The sequence below is a fragment of the Lycorma delicatula genome, chromosome 3 (genome assembly GCF_047948215.1).
Source record: "Lycorma delicatula isolate Av1 chromosome 3, ASM4794821v1, whole genome shotgun sequence".
NCBI lineage: Eukaryota > Metazoa > Arthropoda > Insecta > Hemiptera > Fulgoridae > Lycorma > Lycorma delicatula.
In genome coordinates, this window is record NC_134457.1 from 1,124,563 (window position 1) to 1,144,968 (window position 20,406).

A 20,406-nucleotide genomic window follows, 5' to 3' on the forward strand; every position below is an offset into this window, starting at 1 on the left:
TATAATAAATAACGCCAAAGGAATTCTGATCTACATAAAAGAATAGTTAATATGCTAATAAAATTTATTTGAATTCTTACACATTACAATACAAACAAGTCAACAGACTATACACACCAAAGAAATATCACTATAAAACTCAATGATCACTACACTGGCTTCTTACTCTCAGTTAAAATGCTATTATATAACGTCCAACATGCTGTTTCTGTGTAAAAGAACCAAATTTCTTTTAGCGATTAGATGATTTATAATTATTCAAGATTTTCATGGAACTACCAATCTTGGATCTGAAATTTTTAGCTTCTATTGCAATATTTAACTAATAATTTGGCTGTTCTACAATTTAGTTAGAGCTCTAAATATTTTCTCCTACTTTTCTCTTAAGTAATTACAGATAATACAATTATACACTTAAAAAATATATTACACCTTTACTATATCAGAAGATTTTGAGACCAAGGACGTAGCAGACAAAGATACGTTTTAACAAACTGTGATGGAATTCATCAGGCAATCATCTGCCTTCATTTATTAGCCTAAAAATTAAAATTCAGTAACTGATTTAAAGGTTACTGATGTATTGCATTTCATACTTATTAAACAGTAAGATAACAAATAACTATTAATAAAAATTTGTTAAATATCCCAAGATAAATCTTGTTCCTTTTTAAATAAATGTTTAATAAATTTGTAAACAGTAAACATAATTGTCCCTACATCCAAAAACAATATTATTTCCTTCGATAACAGGTGATGAAAATATTTCACCAGGCATGATATGAGATGATAAAATAGAGCCATCATTTAAATCAAGAATATTAATAATACCTTTTGTTGTACATACAGCGATTAACTTTTTATTTTTACCGTACACAAATGGTGTTGAAAAAATTGAAGACTCAAAGCACGTTTTCCAAATAACCTTTGGTTCAGAGTTAGTAGACAAACAATAAACATAATGATCATGGCAACCAAAAACAATCACGCTTTCATTATTCCGTTCGCATAATGTTAAAGAAGAAAATATATTTCCATCAACATTAAGTTTCCAACACTGCAACAAGAGAAAAAACAAATGGAAAATGACACTCAACACCAAACCACCGTTAATAGAACACAATCCTATAAAATCTTATAAACACTTATAAAGACTTTTACAAAAACTTTGCTGAAGTTAACGAATTAAGTTAAACCTAAATTAACATTTATTTAGCCAAATGATAAGTTTAGGTGAAGCCTAAAATGTTAAATTTAGTTTAAATACTCAACCGACACATCTACATGAATTAGATTTTTCTGATAAAAAATATAGTAAAATTAAACAGGACAAGAAATAAAAATATTAAAATAATATAAATATAAAAATTCTGTTAATTACATAAACATGAAAAAATAATTGAATAAAATACAAGGGGCAGCTGAAATATAATGCACACTAGAATGTAATGGAAGAATGAAATGTCACACAAAGCGAGACAGATGCTGTCATCTTGTAGTTTCATTCTTCTTCTACTACTATTACTACTAGCATTCCAAAATCTATTTAACAGTATGACATCTCATTTTCTGTTGTCAGTCGCCATAATTACAGAGTCAAATAAATGGTTTTTATGGCTGAAGGCTGAGTGGGTGGTTGCCGCACAAAACTCAGACAAAAGAACAAAAACGTTATTGTGATGAGGGAGATGACTTCCTTTTCAATACTGTGACAAGAGATGAGAATTAAGTGCATCATTACAACACGGGAGAAAAACGACAAAGCAGGGAACACTGGGATTACGGTAGCACAATCAAAAAAATTTAAAACACAATCCTCTACAACAAAAAAATTCTCTTGACAGTATTCTGGGATTTTAAATACCAGTACGTGACTCACTATCTGGAAACCGGGTTGACTGTAAATACTATGTAATATAAAGAGATGTGAATGCCATTGTTTGATAATCTGCAGATACGATAATTTTACAACATTATAATACTTGGCTACAGGCATCATGTGCAACAGCCAAGGCTCTTGTAAAGTTGAAATCTGATTCTATTCCATACCCTTAATACTCACCAGATTTGGATTGTATGAGATTTTCACTTTTTTTGCAATTAAAGAGGGAATATTAAGGGTATCCATTTCAATATGGATGATGAACTGAAGGAAGAGTGAAATTGAGGATCAAGGAAACACAGCTAGCATTCTTCACTGACAGCATGGGAGAACAGGTCCATAACTGACAGAAATGTGAACCGGTATACGGTAACTTCATGGAAAAATAAGTGAAAATTATTGTAGAAAATAAAATGTAATTTTAACCTATATCTGTTTCATTCGAGTATCTCATTTCATTTGCAAGTTAAAAGTGATCAGCACTCATATGTGTATCTCATAGTTCAATACAAAAAAAAAAAGTTAATACAAAGAAAACTGTTTTATAAAAATCACAGAAGACTTCAAAAATCTACTAAGTACAAGTAATTCAACTAAAATAAATGAAATAATAAATATTTACCATTCAATAATTAATATTTACATACATAAAATCAGTGGAAACAACTTTCCACTTAAATTTTTGTAGTTCAATTAATATTACTTTCTCAAGAATGGTTAGACTGAGACTGGAAAAATCGTTAGTCAAACTTAAATCAAATTACAGTTTATGGTAAGTAGAATGTTAAAAAATAAAATGAAAAACCCAAATGAAATCTGAATGTATATATAAAACTAATTTTGATCCCTCATACTTGAAATGAACACAACACAGTATTAATCTCATATATTCTTCAGGTCTTGGTTATCAGGAAAAAGTCATTTAATCCCAAAATCTGGGTGACCTGCAGTCAAAACCAATTTGGGTAAAAGTGCTTAAATTCTGAATAACATGCAAAAAGTCTTCACGTATATCAATTTGGTCGCTGTTAAGGTATTACCAAAGAAAACCAATACATTTCATAAACAAAACAATACCTATAATTTTTTAGTCAAATAAAATATATAAAAACACTTACTAATTTTCCTGAATTAATATTGAAACAATAAAGAGTACCAGTGACTTGGGCAAAAATAACATTATGACCAAATATCACCGGTGATGCAAATACAGGGGAAGACAGTTTATAACTCCATAAAAGAGTAGCAGTATCAGATGTTAATGCGATGCAAGTTCCATCTAATGAAGCTGTTATAATTTTTCTACTGTCAGTTACACAAGGAACTGAAGAAAAACTAGCACTACCTTTATAACACCATACTTGACTGCCAGTCTAAAAAAAATCAAAACAAATGATGTTAGTCTATAAAATAAAAAAAATGAAATAATACCACTGTTCTCTTCAATTTTAACTGTTAGAACAACTGCTTAAGTGAATAAGGCTTAAAAAACCATTGTTGTAGGTATATTTCCCACAAATAAAAGATCTATGTCGCTTGAAACTTCTATCTTCTGTATTTTTTGTCAAACAATAAACAATAATGTTTTATAACTTCATAATGGAAAGCAGTATTAATCAAACATAATTTAGATTACTGTGTAGAATATGCAACTGCTCATAAAACATCAGAAACTACATTTAATATTGATTTGATAATGCCATGACATAGTAGTGTTAAGCAATTCTTGTTCTGTGTTTTTATCTTGTTGTTTTTTTAACTATTATTTTTCTACACATCAAGCATTAGATAAAATATATAAATCTAAGTTTTACTTTTATTGTGTACACATTATTATCTGTAAAAATATTAAAAAAGTTTTGGCATAGATTATTAACAGCATCTGAACTTACTTTTTAATAAAACTGACCGTTTATTTTTAAATTCATTCAACAGACTTTCATTTCTTTTTTACATTTTACAGAAAAACATTAAATACATCTCAATAGTTCAATCTTAGTTTTTTCCCTAACTATTGTAACATGCATTAGGTTTTCATTTTAAGATTCCTTCTTTAAGCATAAAGGAAGCAACCTCTATTGACAATGTGGGTTTTTGTACTGAAACTTACAGAAGGTTCAGTTGTGTTGTTACTATGGCTTTAATTTCCCATTTTCACCGACTTGCTGAGGTAATGTAACCGCTGAAGACAGTTGGCAATGTTAGTTCCTTCTCTTAATATGTCAGTGAAGATATACATAAGTCCAGGATAACATCGTTAAGGATGACGAATTTAGACTAAGAACTCACATTATTGTAAGATTATGGCATTCAGAATAGTTTTTTATTTATTTTTTTTAACTTAAATGTTACATATGTAATTTTTTTTATTTCGTAGTAATAATATAAATTAAAATTTTTCATTATTGTAAAAATAACTACAGACAGATCGACTATGAACATCAGATTTATGATTAGCAGTAAGATGTAACATTCTTTGAAGTAATAAAACAAAGAAGAAAAGCACATATCCCTTATGAGAGTTCTGCTCACACAGAGCAACATTATTTCAACTGTCTAATCTGTTTGGGAGGTAACACTTCAAAATAGGTCTACTTTAAAGTGATCAAGGCTAGAGGAATATTTACTGCAAATTATACAAAACTCTGTTCATGAACATGAATCTATTAAATAGCACTTTGCAATAAAGTTGGTTGTCCAACTTAAAAGAGACCTCATCATCGCTTAGTTTAGTCTATAAATAATAGTTTACTGGCAAACACATAATAATTTACAGAAGGTGTTGAAAATTATGTCCATCTAAAAAAATCTATGAACTTGTCAATATGTTTGACCATGTTCCAGGCTACTCTTGTTGGCTGTATCCTGTTTATTTCCTGAATGGCACTGGTAATCTTTGTCTTCAATTCTTGCAGGGTATGTAGATTGCTACTATAAACAATTTTTTTTTAGTAACCCCACAAAAAGAAGTCAGAATTAGTCAGATCAGGGGATCTTGGTGGCCACAATTCCTTAGAAATGATTTTTCCACTAAAAAATTCTGTAGCATTTCCATAGTAGAACGAGCTGTTTGGTGAGTGGTGCTGTCCTGTTGCAACCAGCAATCACACTCATCTCTTAAAGTAAGGCTATGAACTGTTATGTAATTTCTTGGTAGACAGCAGCATACATAGTTTTTTCAAAAAACAAGAATCCTATTATTTGTCCCTTGAAACTGCACACCAAACACCTACTTTTTTGTGGGTGTAGGGGAAATTCAAAGAAAATGTGCGGGTTTTCAGTATCCCGGGTCCAGTAGTTCTGGCTAATAACATATCCACTAGGGTGAAACCACCCTTCATCTATGAAAGACATTCAATCAAAAATGCTAATATTGTCTCTAATAAAGTTCTTGAACTACTGACAGTAGTGAACCCTTTTAACATAATCAACATTAGTTAGCTCATGGAAAACCTGTATTCGATATGGATAACATTTCAGCATTCCCCTCGCTGCAGTGTGGCCTGAACCTAGTGAGATGTACTTTTCCTGGCTTAGTTGTCGCAAAGATTTAGAAGATCTTGTAACTGCCACTTTAATGTTTTGTATGACCTGCATCATAAAAACTGACCTGTGTCACACACATTTCTGGTCTAACACCAAACATATTTCACAAAATTTTTTAACTTACTTCTGAATAACACTTTTCACTGGTACTTCCTTTTCAAATTTCTCCCTGAACTTTCATCAACATGCAACATGAAATTTCGTTTAAATAAGTTTCCATCACAAATACAGGTTCTTCAACAGTTAACTACATTTCAACAAACAACAAGATTATGCAACCTTGTTCAAAAATCAAGCTTGACACAGACTGCCAATACTCAAATGTGCAGACAGTAAACAGTCCTTCCCATAACAGCTCCAGTTGTACCAACATCTTCTACTTTATTTTACCCATCTCACACTAATATATGCAAGTTAAGAAAAATATCTATTTAGTATAAACTCCTGAGTGATGGGGTTCTTTAAGTTGAACACCTGTATTTAAAAATTAAAATAAATCAATTGTATGGACACGATTGATCCCCAATCAATATACATTATTGATACTCTACCTCACTGAACCTCTGTTGTGAATAATGATAAGTTACATGGTTATTTTGTTAATTACATTTTATATGCAAAACCTGTTAGTGAGATTCACTGTTATAGATTATATTTCTCTTCATATTTTACTACACAAAAAATGTATTTTAACAAGTTACACAATTTTATAATAATACCATATCATAAATTTCTTCCTTTGGATAAAAAATTATTCTAATTTTTTCATTATCACCTATATAATTTTATATTTTCATAATTAAAGAATCTCTTTCAATCAACCGATTCCATTACATCAATTAGGTTGCATCAAATGATTTAATTATACATTTTTGTTTAATATAAAAAAATTATTAACATGTATATATATACATATATATATATATCACACACACATATATATATATATATATATATATATACTTGAACTATTTACTACTTTTATGTTTTTCTTTGTTTTATGTATCATGTGTCCAATAACTATTTTTTTCAGATTACTTGATCTACAACATTAAGAAGGGGAACACCCTTTTTCTACTTGAGTTGTGGCCGACCTTCCCTTTTTCTATTACTGTTGTTTTTCAGATCTACACCCAACTGAGGTTCTGCTGATAATTAATAAGTTATGATTTGGTGTAGCCTTCTGGACCAAACGATTTCAATTTGGTAGGCGGTGGGTTATTTTTGTTGGTCATATATTTTGTTAAGGGAGTTTCTGTACCATAATTTGATGAGATCATAGCTATAATCTCATTGGAGTTCTTCAGTATTCATTTACATGGTAAAAATCTGAAGCAACTCTTTACTCAAATTGTTGAATAACTTCTGAGCCTACTTATAGTTACACTACTTAGAGGAATCAAATATGACCAAATTCAGCAGCTCAAAACAGTAGAGTAAAATTCTCATCAGTTGAAAATACTGTCAACCACTGCCTACTTATAAGACATAGTGTCAAGTACTCTTACCAATGCCATAGTGCCATTTAATTCCCAGCAGGGCTTAGAATGTTTTGTATAAAATTTTTACAATTTTTTTACATCGGCTGTTCCTTTCAAGGTCAGGTAATCAAAGACATACAAACACCACAACAACTGCACAAAAATCTATAAGGTATGTTATTAATAGCATGCATGCACCAAAGGCAGAATTCAAGTCATTAAAAGTTGAAAAAGTATATTATTAGACCAAGCAGTTCCATATCTAATAATACTGAAAATTCAATACTATTCTAATAACTGATAAATTAAAGGCTACAAATAAAAGGTAATTTTTATTAATTTATTATTCACCAATTCAATAACCGTATCACTGATTTTTTTTTAATAATGCACACAATTGTCAAATAAAGTTCAGATGTGTACAATTTAATAATCTAAAAATAAAAGAGAACTGAAATTAACAATTGTAGTTAAAAGAATATAACTGTACATAATTTTAAATAGAATAAAAAATGAGGGATAATTACTTTCGAGCAGAGGCAATAAAGATTATGATCATATGAACCGAAGACAATATGGGAATTACTAGTTTTGACCGGTGAACTCTTCACCATACCTGATGTAGCAAAGGACCATATAATATCACCAGAATTAATGTCAACACAGTACAAATTTTTGTCATAACAACCTGCAACAAAATTCTCCATGAATACATATGTAGTGAACAAAATATAGTGAAATTATACAGACTATACTAAAGGTTTTTTTTTTTTTAATATTATAAACAAGCTGTAATGCCAAAATTAGATATGTCCAACTAAGATCTATGTTTTTTAACTAACTTCCTTTCAACACCTTTTATTTTTTTGTCTTACAAATCTAATCTCCAGTATCAGTTTTGTTACTTATTGAGGTAACCTCAAATATTAATACCATCCAAAATTCTTTTCCCCTAACACATCCAGCAGAACTGTTGTTTTAATGACCTTTAATTGACAATTCACACAATTCTACTCTTATTAGGTTATCTCAAATCTGCAGTAAACTCTACAACTATATTCATTTTTTTATTGACGTCATGTTTTTAAACAACTAATTATTAATAGTATGTAGATTGTGTTTGTATTAATTAGATTTGTAGATTGCTTTTTCCTTTAGAAAGACAGAATTATAAGAAATGGACTAAAGAGGAATTTAAATTCTTTCATAACTTTCCTTTCAAGGAAAATGAATAAGCATTACTATTCTTGAATCTTTTATACTAAGCACCTACTGCCACAGTTCTTAAAAGTTATTGAATGTGTAATAAATCAATTACTAACTATATTAGCAATTATACATTCTCAATCACTGAATATATATGCAAACAGTATTTTGTGTAATGTATTGATTGCAGCCTTTCATTCAGAGGTTTATAATTATCACCATCATGTTTGTTTAATAAATAAACTTAGTAATTTTTACATCGGTGTAAAATTAATTTTTGTAATTTTGTGTAATGATTCAGTGAGTGATTTTAAGAATGAATAAATGCGGTCACTACAGAGCGCATTATATTTAAAAATATAAATTTAAAAAGCATTTTTCTCTTCATTAAATACTTTACATTATGGCTGATTATAAGCATTATTTTTTTACTCTACGTAAATGAATTAACCTAACCTAATTGAAATACTAAAAAAAACCCACATAAGACTATCCCAATAATGTAAAATAATTCATTAACCGATTGCAACATTTCATTAACAAGATAAATGAATAATTTCATGTAATATACTCAAAATCTCATTTATATTCTAAAAATATGAATATTTTATAAATATAATAGTTTATTATGTTTGTCATTATTATAGAATTAGGATTGTAATTTTACAATTCATCGAGAAGGTACTGCAGAATATTTTCTAAATGTAATCCTTCAAAAAATATTGGTACCGGTAATTTTATTTTTTGTCTACCCAAGTTCTTTTGCATTATGTACTGTTATTATTCATGTACTTAAATTAACAATTTAAAATTTATATGAAATTCTAGAACAAAAATATAGCACAGCCTATGTTACGTCTGATAACAAGTGAAGACAGTGTTTTCCAATACACTGACTGTCATTTTGTCTCAGGATCATACTGGAAGATCTATATTTCATGACAAGTGATGAATTTTTGAAAAATGTCAATAAGTTGCTACAGCATGTCGGCGCAAATTTCATTTTATGTTCTTTTTGCTCCGGTGTGAGAACTCTGAAGAGTAAAATTGCACAAACTTTTTTCAAACTGAAATCCTCAAGCAAAGTTTTCCACGCAGTGACTCTGTAAATGTTCACAGCTGTAGCAATCACTCAAACACTAAAGTCAGCAATCTTCTTAAAGAATCTGGTTATTTTTTCACATTTTATTTGGTTCTGCAAGTGTAACTAGAGCATTCATCAACTTCCTGACGTGACACTTTTCCTGACCTGAATGAAACTTTTGTGCCATTCAAGCATTACACTGCAGTCTTCCCTATAAGCCTCAATAAACATTTGAAAACATTTCATTACTGTTTTGTCAATTTCTTAAAATTTAAATTCTGACACACAAAAGGAAACATAAGTGCTCTAAACAATGACTGACAAACAACTAAATGGTCAGGAATGTTAATGTTTATCATACAGTTTCAGCAAACCCAAGGTCTCTGCCAAGAGCTGATATCATTTCTACTTTCTGTTAAGGTAAATGCGTAGACTATTTATTTAATAGACACATTTAACACATTGGTAAGGATATCACATCAGTCCAATAAATATTCTTTGAAAAGCAAATCATTTATACAACTGAGTCTCTCATTATTATTCAACAATAAATGTTAATTATTACCATAATCATTTTAAACCTACTTTTATTTCTTACAATAATTTGATAATACAATTTTTTCCCCAAAATTAATTCCATTACAGTTCAAAATATATACATATATTTACAACAAAGGTGTATATATATATATATATATATATATATATATATATATATTTATTTATTTATAAATCCCCAATAAACAAATTTTCATAATTAGGAACTCTGGACATCTTTCACTGTATTAAGGAGGTTAGAGAAGAAATGTAGTGAAAGCCATCTAAACAAGCCTGATTTCAACGGTTAATCTGACATACCTGTAGCTTTAGTCTTTAAAGCTGTTAAGTTATGTACATATGTAATTAGATATGTATTTAAAGTTTTATTAAGACCATTATTGTGATTCATAATTTTTGTCTTTCAATCTTATTTTTCTAATCAAGCCACAACTTCCTCTTGTTGAATAAAAGTAAAATTTACATTATATTCTTTTCCTTGGACAAAAAAAAAATAGTTTTATTCATTCAAAATTTAAAGCCTTACTTAATGTAAAGAAAGCTGCACCATTTTTTCTAATCAATTTACAATTATTGGAAAATTAAATTTTTTTGTTCAAACCCTAGTTTTTGGCAGTGATGTGAATGTAAACTCACTTCTTATTGCAATAAACAGTACAAAAATAATTATAATATACAGCAATGTTAATTTAACAAGATTAGTAAAGGTTCAGTTCAACAAACTTAATGAAAGTGGCTAATGAATTCAAAATTAGGAAAACTTGCATAATGTGAATGCTTCTTTATCGATAGTACAATCTTTGCCTTGTGTCATCATCTAAACTATCAGCAATGAAAAAAGTAGCACTCTACTCACAATAAGCAGCTGATTAAAAAATAACAAATACAATGCACAATACTATCGATAAAATATTGTACCATAATGGAGCAGTAAATGATTTCTTAAATTAATAAGTGTTACCGTCGCAGCAGTCAAATCACATCAAACTAATACTTTTCAATAAATTCTTGTTAAAATGTTAAGTATTTAATGATTGATTTGATTAGGTTTTATTTTAATACTGATATTCAATATATCATTATTAGAAAATACTCTTTTGCATTACCCTGTGCAATCGCAAACAATATTTCATTTATTCATAAAATCACAAAAAAAGATTGAGTTATTTCTTGAAGACAAGAAGACAAAAATGTGAAGTGTTCAAATTGTTTTCAGAATTTTAACAAGCAAATAAAAGCCATTAGGAATAAATTTCTTATGATGATAACCCTAACAGATATAAGTCAGGAATGTTCGTCATTCAACCTACTTAGAGTCCCTATACTGAATCTACTACGATAATTATCAAGAGGAACAGTAATATAATTTAATCTCCCATAACAAAGTTAGTCCAAAACATCACATTCTTTTGCTCAGTACAGAGTCTGAACTTATCATTACTAGAGTCAAAGAAATGGAAATCTAAAGCTAGATTTCACTATGTGTGTTTACGATATATGTATGACATACCAGTCTATAAAATATACAATAAATTATAAAAAGATGGAATACTTAATATTGATATGAAATTAAAACAATAAATAACTTAATAAAATAATTACAAATCGCATACAGCTAGAAATGCAATAAAGAAACCACTCTGACCACAAAATTCATAAAAGATGTAGTTAAGTTACTATAATCTTACCAACATAATAATATCTGCCACACTCCGAGATTAACGCAGATGATTCAATTCTATCAGGCAGATTAGATAACGATATAACTTCTCCATCCTGAAGCTTGATAACAGCCATGTCACCTGAATGTGATCCGACTAAAACCAGTTGTTTTCCACTGAATCAAAAATGAAATTACAATAAACATAAAACAACATACGAGGGGCAACTAAAATGTAATGTACACTGGGATGTAATGGGAGAACAAAATGTTGCACAAAACAAGAGACGCTGTCATTTTGTAGTTTCAATCTATTTTACTAACACTCAAAAACTTACAGATCCACGCTCTGTTATTTTCTGTCAGTTGCCATTTTTATGTTGAAAAGTATGCTTGAAATGTCAATACATCGAAAATATGCAGCGATTGAATTTTTGACAGTAAAAAAATGAATGCTACTGACATTCACTTAAACAAGTATTGAAGATGAACTTTACAATGGTCAACCAGTTTTCGCGATTGATGAATCACACACCAAAAGGATTTAGATGAATCAAAATGACCGTCACATCGTGGCCATCACTCACATAACAACACATCACCACCTAGACAGACATATTAAAATAACGAGTAGGACATATTATTATAACAGAACTGGGCTACAGTAAAATCTCTTCACAGGATGCCATACAAACCCACAGAAATGGACAAGCAATAATGAAAAGAATGTTGTAAACAGTTTCTAAAATATTATTGTGACGAGATAGATGACTTCCTTTTCAATATTGTGACAGATGAAACTCAGGTGAATCATTACACCTCAGAAGAAAAATTGTAGAGCATGGAATATCGGTACTATGGTTTACTACAACTAAAAAATTTTGAAACAAGCCTCTGCAAAAAAAAAGATTCTTTTGACAGAAAATCTGGGATTCCAAACATGAGAACGTGACTGGCTATCTGGATGCAGAACGTGAGTGACTCTAAATTCCGTATAATACATAAGGCGTTAAAACAACCTTACAAGATGAATGTGTCATGTTGAATAACATACACAGCCAATAATTCTGTATCATGATAATTCTCAGCTACACACATCAAGTGCAACTGCCAAAGCTCTTGGGAAGTTGAAATGTGAACCTATTCTACACTCTTCATATTAACCAGATTTGGAGTCCTGTGATTTTTGTTTCTTTCTGCAGTAACGATGAATATTGGGGTTTTCATTTCATCATGATAATGAACTGAAGGACTCAGTAAGGTCATGAGTCAAGAAAAGACCATCAGCATTCTTCATTGATGATATAAGGAAACTAATTCTCCATTGGGAGAAATATGTAGCCGTAAATGATGACTATATGGAGAAAGATTATAATTTTTGTAGCAAATAAAATGTGCTTTTGTCATATCAACCATCCTTCATATATTATCAAAACGCTCATTAAATATAATTATAGCTCAGCCCAGTACTAAAACAGACTGCTACATCATATAACGATTATTAAATTATTACAAAGGAAGGGATATGGAATACAAATGTACAAGATGTAAGTATAAAATATAATAACACATCTTCTTAAAATATGCCCATTATAACTGCAGTGCAATGGTAAGAGCATTTTGCAATATGCAGCTAATTATATAAAAGGGATTTACATATATATATATATATATAAATGTATATAGTACACTAACAGTAAGTAATAAATAATGCATTGCATTCATGATAAAAAAAAACCATCATATAACGATTATTAAATTATTACAAAGGAAGGGATATGGAATACAAATGTACAAGATGTAAGTATAAAATATAATAACACATCTTCTTAAAATATGCCCATTATAACTGCAGTGCAATGGTAAGAGCATTTTGCAATATGCAGCTAATTATATAAAAGGGATTTACATATATATATATATATATATATATATATATATATATATATATATATATATATATAATGTATATAGTACACTAACAGTAAGTAATAAATAATGCATTGCATTCATGATAAAAAAAACCTGCATTAATCCCAAAGTCCATATATTAGAGAAACTAAACTTCATGAACATTATTGTTACTAGACAAATACTGACCAACAATTTACTATACTGTTTTACTTAACAAATTTTTATTCACCATCCATCTTTTCCTTATTCAAGATTCCTTCTACCATGTTATTGGTTCTACAGATAAATATGTGTATCTATATATAAATACATCTCCCTTCTAAATCCTTCTTGCTGAGGATATCAAGTTATTAATGTTAGAGTCTGTGCATCTTCAATGTTATACATTAATTTTCTTTTCGCTGAAATATTTCATATTATGATAATTTAACCCTTTGCAGGCAATGATGTTTTATGGCTGTAGGCAGAAGAAATTTTCAAAAAAAAAGTAACGGCAAAAACTATTTAAAGTAACTTAAAACATCCATTCATGCATAAAAATGGCACATACATTGTGTTTTTGCTGAATTCTGCCACTAATCTGGTTAAGGAACAAGTTTAATTATCTCACGAGAAAAAGCTTACATGAAAACAACACAAGTCTCACTGAGCAAACTAGAATTTACAAACTACAGGTCATGATTTTGGTTATGATTTACACTGAATTCTTTTGATGTAAAAGACACTGAATAATAATAGTAAAAGTAGTAACGTTGATGGTAATATAAAAACAGTAATTTTGAAGAGTGAGAGTTACATATTCAAGGTCATTGAACGCATCTGATAAGTGAAGTAAAATGGTTCCCAATCATGTTGTATCCGGAATTCCTGTCTCAAAATGATTGAAAGAACATCTCTTGGAATTTATATGTAACAATGTGAAGACAAATAGCCGGTTACATTCAGAGACCCATATATGGGTTTCCGCTCTCCAGCATAAATACAGATAGACCATATTTGGGTTTCCACCTGCGAACGGTTAATATTAAAAAATGCATAACTAAAAAATATAAACATAAAATCATCCATTCACACAAACATAAACAAATGCTACTGTACTCACATGATGACATTTAAGCAAAAAATTTCACAATTCTAAGGATTCATAAATCAGCAAACAAAACTATAAAAATTGCAAATATATTTGCCTTGTCCTTTCATATAAAAGCCTTGATTCTTTAATAAAAATTAGCTAAAACCTTTATGATGTCAGTCGCTCGATTCATATCTCTTCAGAAATTCTTAATACTAACTATATAACAATTTCTCAACAAGACACTTTTTTTTCATTTAATAATGAATGCTGAATAATAAGATAAACTGATTCAATTTTTACCTTTTGTAAGACACTAAAGTAGGAGAAGCATCTACACATTTTCTTAAATCATACTTCCATTTAACTTTTAAATTCACTTGCTTAATGTTCAAAAAATTGGATTCTTCTGTGGGATAAGACACAAATGATTTTCCTCTACATCTGATGCTTACAACACTACTATCATCGACTGAATCGCCCAGTTTTTGTTTTTTAGCACAACTTATTAAAATTTCCTCATCACATTTTTCTTCAATGAAAGTGCTATTAGACAATTTTTCTGATTTAGTTGTTCCAATATCTTCAGTTATGATTACCGGGGTAATGATGTTATTTTTTTCATTTTGGTCTTTATTCAAAATGAAAGTATCAGTATAACTGTTATCATTAATTGGGTCCTTTTCAAAACAATTTTCAATTAATAATTTATAACAATTTTGAAACGTGCTATTTTCTAGTAATTTACCAATAAAAATGCTCGGTACCCTTACAAACTGAGACAGTTCACTCACTAACTGAATGGCCGAAACTGAATTTCCTCCACTACTTAAAAATCCAACATCATACTTGAATTGCTGAAAATTTATGGATGAAGATGATGATGATGATGGTAATGAGTCATTCTCATATAAAACATGAGAAAACCCTTTTTCAAAAGAAATTAAATTTACACTTGTATTCTTCACCCAGACTTCTTTAAAAATTAATTCAATATCTTCTTTTGAAATGTCAGATGACTGATGTTTATTAATGCGTAATAAATCAAATTCTTTCTTTAACACTGATTTCAACAGGGTATAGTTCACTTTACCTGAAAAAGTCCACAACATTAGTAAACAATTTTTTTTTTTTAATTTTTTTCCCTACACAGAGTAAGCCTACACTGTAATACAACAGACACAAAAGCAAAAAACCTGAACATGTGAAATAAATGTTAAAAACTAACTTTAAAAGCTAATTTTTCTAAAATGATTATTACAAAAACTTAAAATATTAATAAATCTCCAATTAACAGCTCTGATGTAAAAAAAAGAGAACGAGTGCAAACAATTACGCTTTGCACATAGAATGTGACAATGTCATCTGTGAGAAGTCTTTGCAGACACAAACAGCTGTTTTGATATACACGTTCATCTGAATTCAAATTCTATCGATGAAAAATACTTAATTTAGAATTAACAATTCTGGAAGTAAATTTACTATTCTGTTGAGGGTAACGTAGAGACAATCCAATTTTAGTAGATATTTGCCTCAGACATATACTGAATAATCGAGATATGTATGAACTTATATCAAGAACTCCATTACTTATTGACAACATTCAACCAAGGTATATTCCAACTTGCACTGTTCCCATCCTCACGAACTATCAATGAACCATGATACAAGTGAATTGTTCACCGCTAAAAACTAGAGCCGTTCCTAGATATCTTGTTTGATGAGTTTTAAACATTTTTAAAAGAAACAATTAATGAAAACATTTACTTGCTTAAAAACAATAAAACAAACTTAATAAACAACAAAGACACAGAAAGTTGCATTAAAAACATGTCAATTGTTATATAACAGGAATGATCTACATTCACCTTTCAGACTGTGATGTCATTCTTATAATTTATTTATTGGCCATTCATTTAATGTAAGAGTTTTTTTTGCAAGGTCCGATTGGTCGCGAAATAAAAACCTCATGCAAAAATCGGATGAACCTTTGCGCAGCGTCTCTAGTATGGCCTTCAATCACGCCATATCACTTCGTTTAGTTCTGAACACACAGCTAGCATGTAAACATGTCTACAACAATGGCATCTCCTGCCAAGTGTGAAGTGCATGCGGTAATTCGATTTCTTCAGGCTGAGGGGTGTAATGCAACTGAAATTCATCGACGAATAAGTAATGTGTACGGTGAAACTTCAATGAGTGACAGCAAAGTGCGACAATGGTGCAGGAACTTTAAAGCAAGATGTACAGATGTTCATGATGCAGGCGGTCAGGGAAGGAAGCGAGTGTAAACCGATGATCTCGTTGAGCGAGTAAATCGAGAAAGCGAGGCAATTCGAGAAAATCGTCGGTTCACAATTTCTGTATTGAGTGATTAGTTTCCTGTAATTGTAAGGTCAGCTCTGAACACCATTGTGTATGAGACTTTAGTACCGCAAACTGTGTGCGGGATGGGTTCCCAAGATGCTGTCCGACCATCACAAAAGAATGACAATGGACACCTCCCTAACGTTTCTCCAGCGCTACCACAATGAAGGAGAAGATTTTTTGAATAAAATTGTCACAGGGGACAAGACATGGGTCCATTTCGAAACTGAAGAAACAAAAGAACAATCCAAACAGCGGATGCATTCTCATTCTCCCAGTAAACCAAAGAAGTTCAAGTGAACCTTCTCCAACAGAAAGTGTATGGTTACTGTGTTCTGGGACCGGAATGGAGTTCCCATGGTGGAATTCATGGAACGTGGCACGACCATCACTGCAGCCTCATACTGTGTAACTCTTCAACGTCTACGACAGGCAATTCAGAATAAGTGGAGAGGAATGTTGTCATCAGGCATTGTCTTACTCCATGACAATGCTCGGTCGCACACTGCAGCTGTAACAAAGAAGCTCCAACAGCGTTTTCATTGGGAAGTGTTTGATCACCCACCATACAGCCCAGACTTGGCTCCATCCGATTTTCACCTCTTTGCTCACATGAAACGCTGGCTAGAAGGACAACATTTTGGCACAGACATCGAGCTGCAGACCAGCGTAGAAACATGGCTGAAAACACAGGCGGCTCTGTTCTATGACGAGGGTATTGGAAAGTTGGTACCACGCTACAACAAATGTCTAAATCGGAGTGGCAACTATGTAGAGAAATAGCATAACTATGTAAGTACATGTTACAAATAAAGAATTTTTTATTTTCACTGTGGTTTTAATTTCGTGACTGATCGGACCTTGAAAAAAAAATAACCCTCGTAGATATATTTGTTTATTCACAGACTACTGATTACAATGCGATGAACCAATTTAAAAACTTCTTATATAACCAGACTCGATGTATTATATTTTACACTAACGATATGGTGAATAAGAATGGACATTTTAAACATTTTTCATCAGTTGTTCCATTAAACATACCTAAAAAATACTCTCTAAATCAATAAAAATTAAGAAGTAATGGTATATCCTATCATTACGCTTGAAAGAAATTCCATAAGGGAACTTAAATCAAGGCTTCCTAAATACTAATTATGAGTAAGGAATCTAAGAATAACTCAGGACAAAATAAAAACTTAAGAAAATAAATACAAATAATACTAAAAGAAATCTTTTCACGTAACAAATACTTATAAATCACAAAAAAGTTACATGAAAAACAATAATGAAATCTACATACACAACAGGAAAAAAATATATAATTCTCAAAGTCAATACAAATTAAAAAATTGATAGTCATAAGGAAGTTGCTTAGCACTTGAATTCTCAAAAATAAGCACTAGTCTCAAAAACTAAAAATGCAGATACGAAAAAAATTGTATTAGGCTTAAAATATGCTATTTATTACAAAGCTGTAAATATTGGAAATTTGTGTAACTTAAAATAATAAACCTGTTTAGTTCTTTCAAGTTTGTACACGTAACTAAGATTAATGAAGTAAGTAAAAACCTTTAAAAGCGACTAAATCATCATAGAGTTTCTAATTCTGTGGTGAAGAAGTGTATGGTTCAGCTGGTCCCTCACTTGTACATACTATAAAGTTTATTTTTAAGGAAAGTATCGTACTACAATCTTTTATTATATGTGAAGGTTTATAATAATTCAGTCTTGTATATGATGGAATTTTATGTAGTTCAATATGAATATAACCCACACTTCTACTACTGTCCTTAACACAGAAATCTTCCTTTTTTTTAATATTTCAAAGTTTTAAACAAATAATAATTTAATATAAATAAAATCTTAAATTGTATCTAACGCTAGGTACACATGAAGTTGCCACCTGATTTTGACTCATATTTAACAATTTTCATTTAAAATATTCATCACATGTAGTATTTAGATAATGTGACACTAAATAGAAATATATTTTAAAATAATTAAATTCAAGAAACTACTTTTTTGACAAAATGATTACCGTTGATGACTTTTATTTTCACATATCAAACTCAGTTTGCTGTCAACAAATTTTATGGAAACCTAATATCAAAAGATAGTTTTTTATAACTTCTTTACTGATGATAGAATTTTTTGCTTTTTTAAATATTAAATACTAAGTTATAAACTTAGGGCTCCACTATCTGTAGCCATGAAGCAAGATCGTCCATGCAATGTGTTTTGATATAATATAATTCTCATTGGTCAACCATTTATTCAGCATCAGGTATGCAATTGTTACGGTGCAAGAGAGACTTAGAATGAGTGCTATGATACAAAGCCAACTGTGCTGATTGTGAAATACTCCAAACTGAGGATGAAATTAAGTTCATTATATTTTATTTATTTACGTGAAATAAAATGGCCCCAGTCCAACAGGTATTTTATCACAGTTTTACTTTTCCACCTTGTATTTATTTAAAAAAGGAAAGAAATGAAACATATAATTAAACAATGGAATTTCAGAAACTAATAGTTTTGCAACTCAGGATAAGTAAGTTTCTTCCATTGATCACCGATTCACTAAATGAAATGGCTTCTTTAAGAAATACTGAAAATATAAATATGAAGTATGCATAGTATCATGAAACAAAAAAAAATTGACACACAAACTCCAGATTTAATGTTGAATTTTAATATTGTACTTCTTACTTAAAAAAAAAAAAATTGATCGATTTCAAACACAAAATACTTATCTAAATTTAGATCAAAACCTACCGTGATTATTAAGTGGGATATCATCTATACATAATATGTGATCAGGAATTGATGCTGGATTAAGAATGTTTTTTAAATATGATCTGATACCAATCAAATGATCCCGATTTGACTCGCAGAGAACCACTAGCAGTACAAGTCCATATTTTTCATCCAACATGCAGGTACAACATTTAACATAATCACATGCTAATGTAAATTTTTCTATTTGAAGCAAACATACTCTATGACCCCATCTTTTAATAATGCTGTCTTTACGTCCTAAATAATGATATTCATTATTAGATACCTAATAAAAAAAAAAAAAATATTGAGCTATTAGAAAACTACATATATATATATATATATATATATATATATATATATATATATATATATATAATTGGAGATTTTTATTAATATAATATATATATATATATATATATATATCATAATTATGAAATAGTAGCCAAAAAGAGGTTCATCAAAACTAATCATACAATCAAACCAATGAAAATTCAACATATGTGTTTTTTACACACATTTCAGTATAAATAAAATGCTATTCAAACAGCTTGAAAGTAAATTACAGCAAAAGTTATAACTTTTCTCAAATCTGATTAACTCTTAAATTAGCACAGTGTAAGTTAAAAACTACATTTTTTAAAATAAAGTCCCTTTAGTAATTTCCACTAGTCAACCATTTATTCAGCATCAGGTACGCAATTGTTACGGTGCAAGAGAGACTTACAATGAGTGCTGTGATACAAAGCCAACTCTGCTGATTGTGAAATTCATGATGCATTGTTTTCTGTTAGCAAAAAAATACTGCAGCTACAACACAACTTTGTGAGGTTATGTGCCAAATTTTATGAGTGA

At 29.9% G+C, this 20,406-nt stretch overlaps 1 protein-coding gene across 1 annotated transcript in view; it reads right to left on the reverse strand.

The window, feature by feature from the left end:
• Positions 1 to 46: 46 nt before the first annotated feature.
• Aasdh (Aminoadipate-semialdehyde dehydrogenase) overlaps positions 47 to 20,406 on the reverse strand; it is a 56,072-nt gene continuing 35,712 nt past the window's right edge. Inside the window, exons 6-11 of the mRNA XM_075359330.1 lie at positions 19,549 to 19,837; positions 14,707 to 15,496; positions 11,446 to 11,594; positions 7,437 to 7,597; positions 3,001 to 3,255; positions 47 to 1,057 (exon numbers count right to left, since the gene is read on the reverse strand). Coding sequence (XP_075215445.1) covers positions 683 to 1,057; positions 3,001 to 3,255; positions 7,437 to 7,597; positions 11,446 to 11,594; positions 14,707 to 15,496; positions 19,549 to 19,837 — 2,019 coding nt within the window. The 3' untranslated portion in view covers positions 47 to 682. The remainder of the gene's footprint in view (positions 1,058 to 3,000; positions 3,256 to 7,436; positions 7,598 to 11,445; positions 11,595 to 14,706; positions 15,497 to 19,548; positions 19,838 to 20,406) is intronic.